General features: G+C 34.8%; 1 protein-coding gene across 1 annotated transcript in view; it reads left to right on the forward strand.

Moving 5' to 3' along the window:
* The window catches only part of LOC106012890 (protein CASP), a gene marked incomplete in the record, with an annotated part of 15,300 nt that extends 13,225 nt beyond the window's left edge, over positions 1 to 2,075 (forward strand). Inside the window, 1 exon segment of the mRNA XM_013087152.2 lies at positions 183 to 2,075. Within this exon segment, the coding sequence (XP_012942606.1) occupies positions 183 to 240 (58 nt within the window).
* Positions 2,076 to 2,561: the final 486 nt, after the last annotated feature.

The raw sequence follows: 2,561 nt of genomic DNA on the forward strand, positions 1-2,561 counted from the left end.
CTCACACACACACACACACAGACTCACACTCACACACACACACACACTCACACACACACACCCATACACACACATGCATAAATTGTACTCATTGGGAATCATTCACAACACACTCTCTTAGTCAGTGATTGAGAAACAGTTAGTTAATAGATGGTTGCCATTTTCTCTTCCTCATCTTCCAGGTACGCGGAGCACATGCTCAAAGTGCATGGAAATGCCGACGGTCATCCACACGGATAGATTATGGATGCTTCCAGCGGGTGCAGGAGGATTATCTGGACTGATCTTATGAGTTCATGGCACCATGGAGATCAAGATTATCAGCAACTTTTCCAAGAACATGATGTTGTCAATGCTCTCTTTTTTGCTCGTTACTCCTTGAGATCTGGTTTGAAAAAAAAAAAAATCTTTACCATTCACCTCCACACTTCACCCTTGTCCTACCCACAGCATCTGATAAAGAGGAAAACGAATTCTTTATTTCTCTATTATTGATAACTTTTACCTAATGTAAAAAACATAGCACAGATTTCCTTCTCAAAGTCGCCTGTCATCCCAGGAACCCATGTTTATGAAAGTTCCAAAGCTTTTCAAATGACATTTACAGGTTTTATTTCTATCTTGCATTGAGAAAAATCTTCATAACCACTCATCGGACGAAAGACAGTGTTAAAAATCATCATAAACGGGTGTACGCTTAGACTTCCCAAATTCTTGACTTTAACAAAAAGAATTGATCCAAAAAAGTAAATCACCTGAAAATCACTATTTTCCATTAAAGATTAATTGATTATTATTTTCTCCAGATTTTTCAATGGTTTGTTTTAACTAATTGACTCAAAGGGCAAAAAAATAACATATACGTCTTCTTTACCTTTTGTATATTTTGTTATCATTAAGGATTCGAATACAAAGGTGAATACCTGGTATCATGATCAAATTTATGTGACAAATAATTCTGGAGACTCATTTCTTTTTCATGAAAACAATTCTCAATAAGTCTACCTTAGTGCGAAAAAAAAAAGTGAGAGATCAAGAAATATGCCATAAAGACAGCTAATCCAGATTTTTCTAACACAATGACAAATAAATATGTAATCGGAATTTTCATTTGGCTACTTTATTTTTATCATGATTACATCGTTTCAAGATTTTAAAGAAAAAGACTGACATTTGACTCAAAGTTCTTGCATCACAGATATATCATCATACACATATTCTGACAGAATTAAGGATGGGTTTCCCTTGACTTTCACTTCATCATTCATACACTTTTACTGACCTAGCTCCTGAGCACGATCATTTCATTCCTCCATGTTTCTCAAGTCAATCTCCGCCTCCTCACTGCACATTGCTGACGGACATCATTTCTTTCACTACTATCGAAAAATTACTCTTTTCTTCAACTTAAAGTGGGATCAATAACTTTTATCATTGTGTGATGTTTATCCAAGCCTTCATATATTCGTACTAAATGAGCTCCATTGTTGCAGCGTTTTTTATCGTTGTTTGCCTTCCCATCAAATCTCCTGAATGTAGAGGGATTTCAGTTGATATTATATCGGTTTCTATCTATATTGGAACTTCAGGAGATCTAATGTACCTTTTATAAAATTTCAATTGCTATCATGCATCAGTTGTTTCTTATTGCTGGGACACACATTGGTTCTATCAACTTAAAAATGAAGCAAAATAACTCTCAAAAATAATTTGAAATATTCATACAGATATTTTTTCTAATTTCAAGTACATGTACCTCAAATTGCTTGAAACAGGTTTTGAAAAGATCTCTATTACTGAATTAGCTACCCTTACATTAAGTACAAGTTGATTTTAAACTGAGGTACTGATGTTTATAAATCATAAATACAAAGAATTAAAATTAAATTGGCCTTCTGAGTACTTAAGGTACTCTGAAATCTGAAGGCACTCCTGTCACGCTGAGCGTTTCTACAGTATCATCATTACCAAATCTGTAATACAGAAAGTTGAATAGTTTTATCTTGAAAATTTCATAAATACATTGTTTCTTGTTGTTCTGTACGTGGGTTCTCAAAATAAAATCAATCTTGGTACAAAAAAAAATGTTTTGTTCTTTGTTTGTACACTGTTTTATTCTTTCACTAGATCTACGCATCTTTTCCAGTTTGCCAATCTCAATGTTTTTCTAATTTTTCGCAAGGCCAAAAAAACCTCCTAAATTTTTTAGGGTTGTTTTCCAAGAGACCGGGACAAAAGACAATGTACATAGTATCTCTGTGACTTTGGTTTTTTGACCTAATGAAATAGTGCCCACCATGGTGCCACAATTTTGACAAAAATACCCTTGCACCATGGTGCCACAATTTTGACAAAAATACCCTTGCACCATGATGCCACAATTTTGACAAAAATACCCTTGCACCATGATGCCACAATTTTGACAAAAATACCCTGCACCATGGTGCCACAATTTTGACAAAAATACCCTTGCACCATGGTGCCACAATTTTGACAAAAATACCCTGCACCATGATGCCACAATTTTGACAAAAATACCCTGCACCATGATGCCACAATTT

Source organism: Aplysia californica, unplaced genomic scaffold (genome assembly GCF_000002075.1).
Source record: "Aplysia californica isolate F4 #8 unplaced genomic scaffold, AplCal3.0 scaffold00551, whole genome shotgun sequence".
NCBI classification, from domain to species: domain Eukaryota; kingdom Metazoa; phylum Mollusca; class Gastropoda; order Aplysiida; family Aplysiidae; genus Aplysia; species Aplysia californica.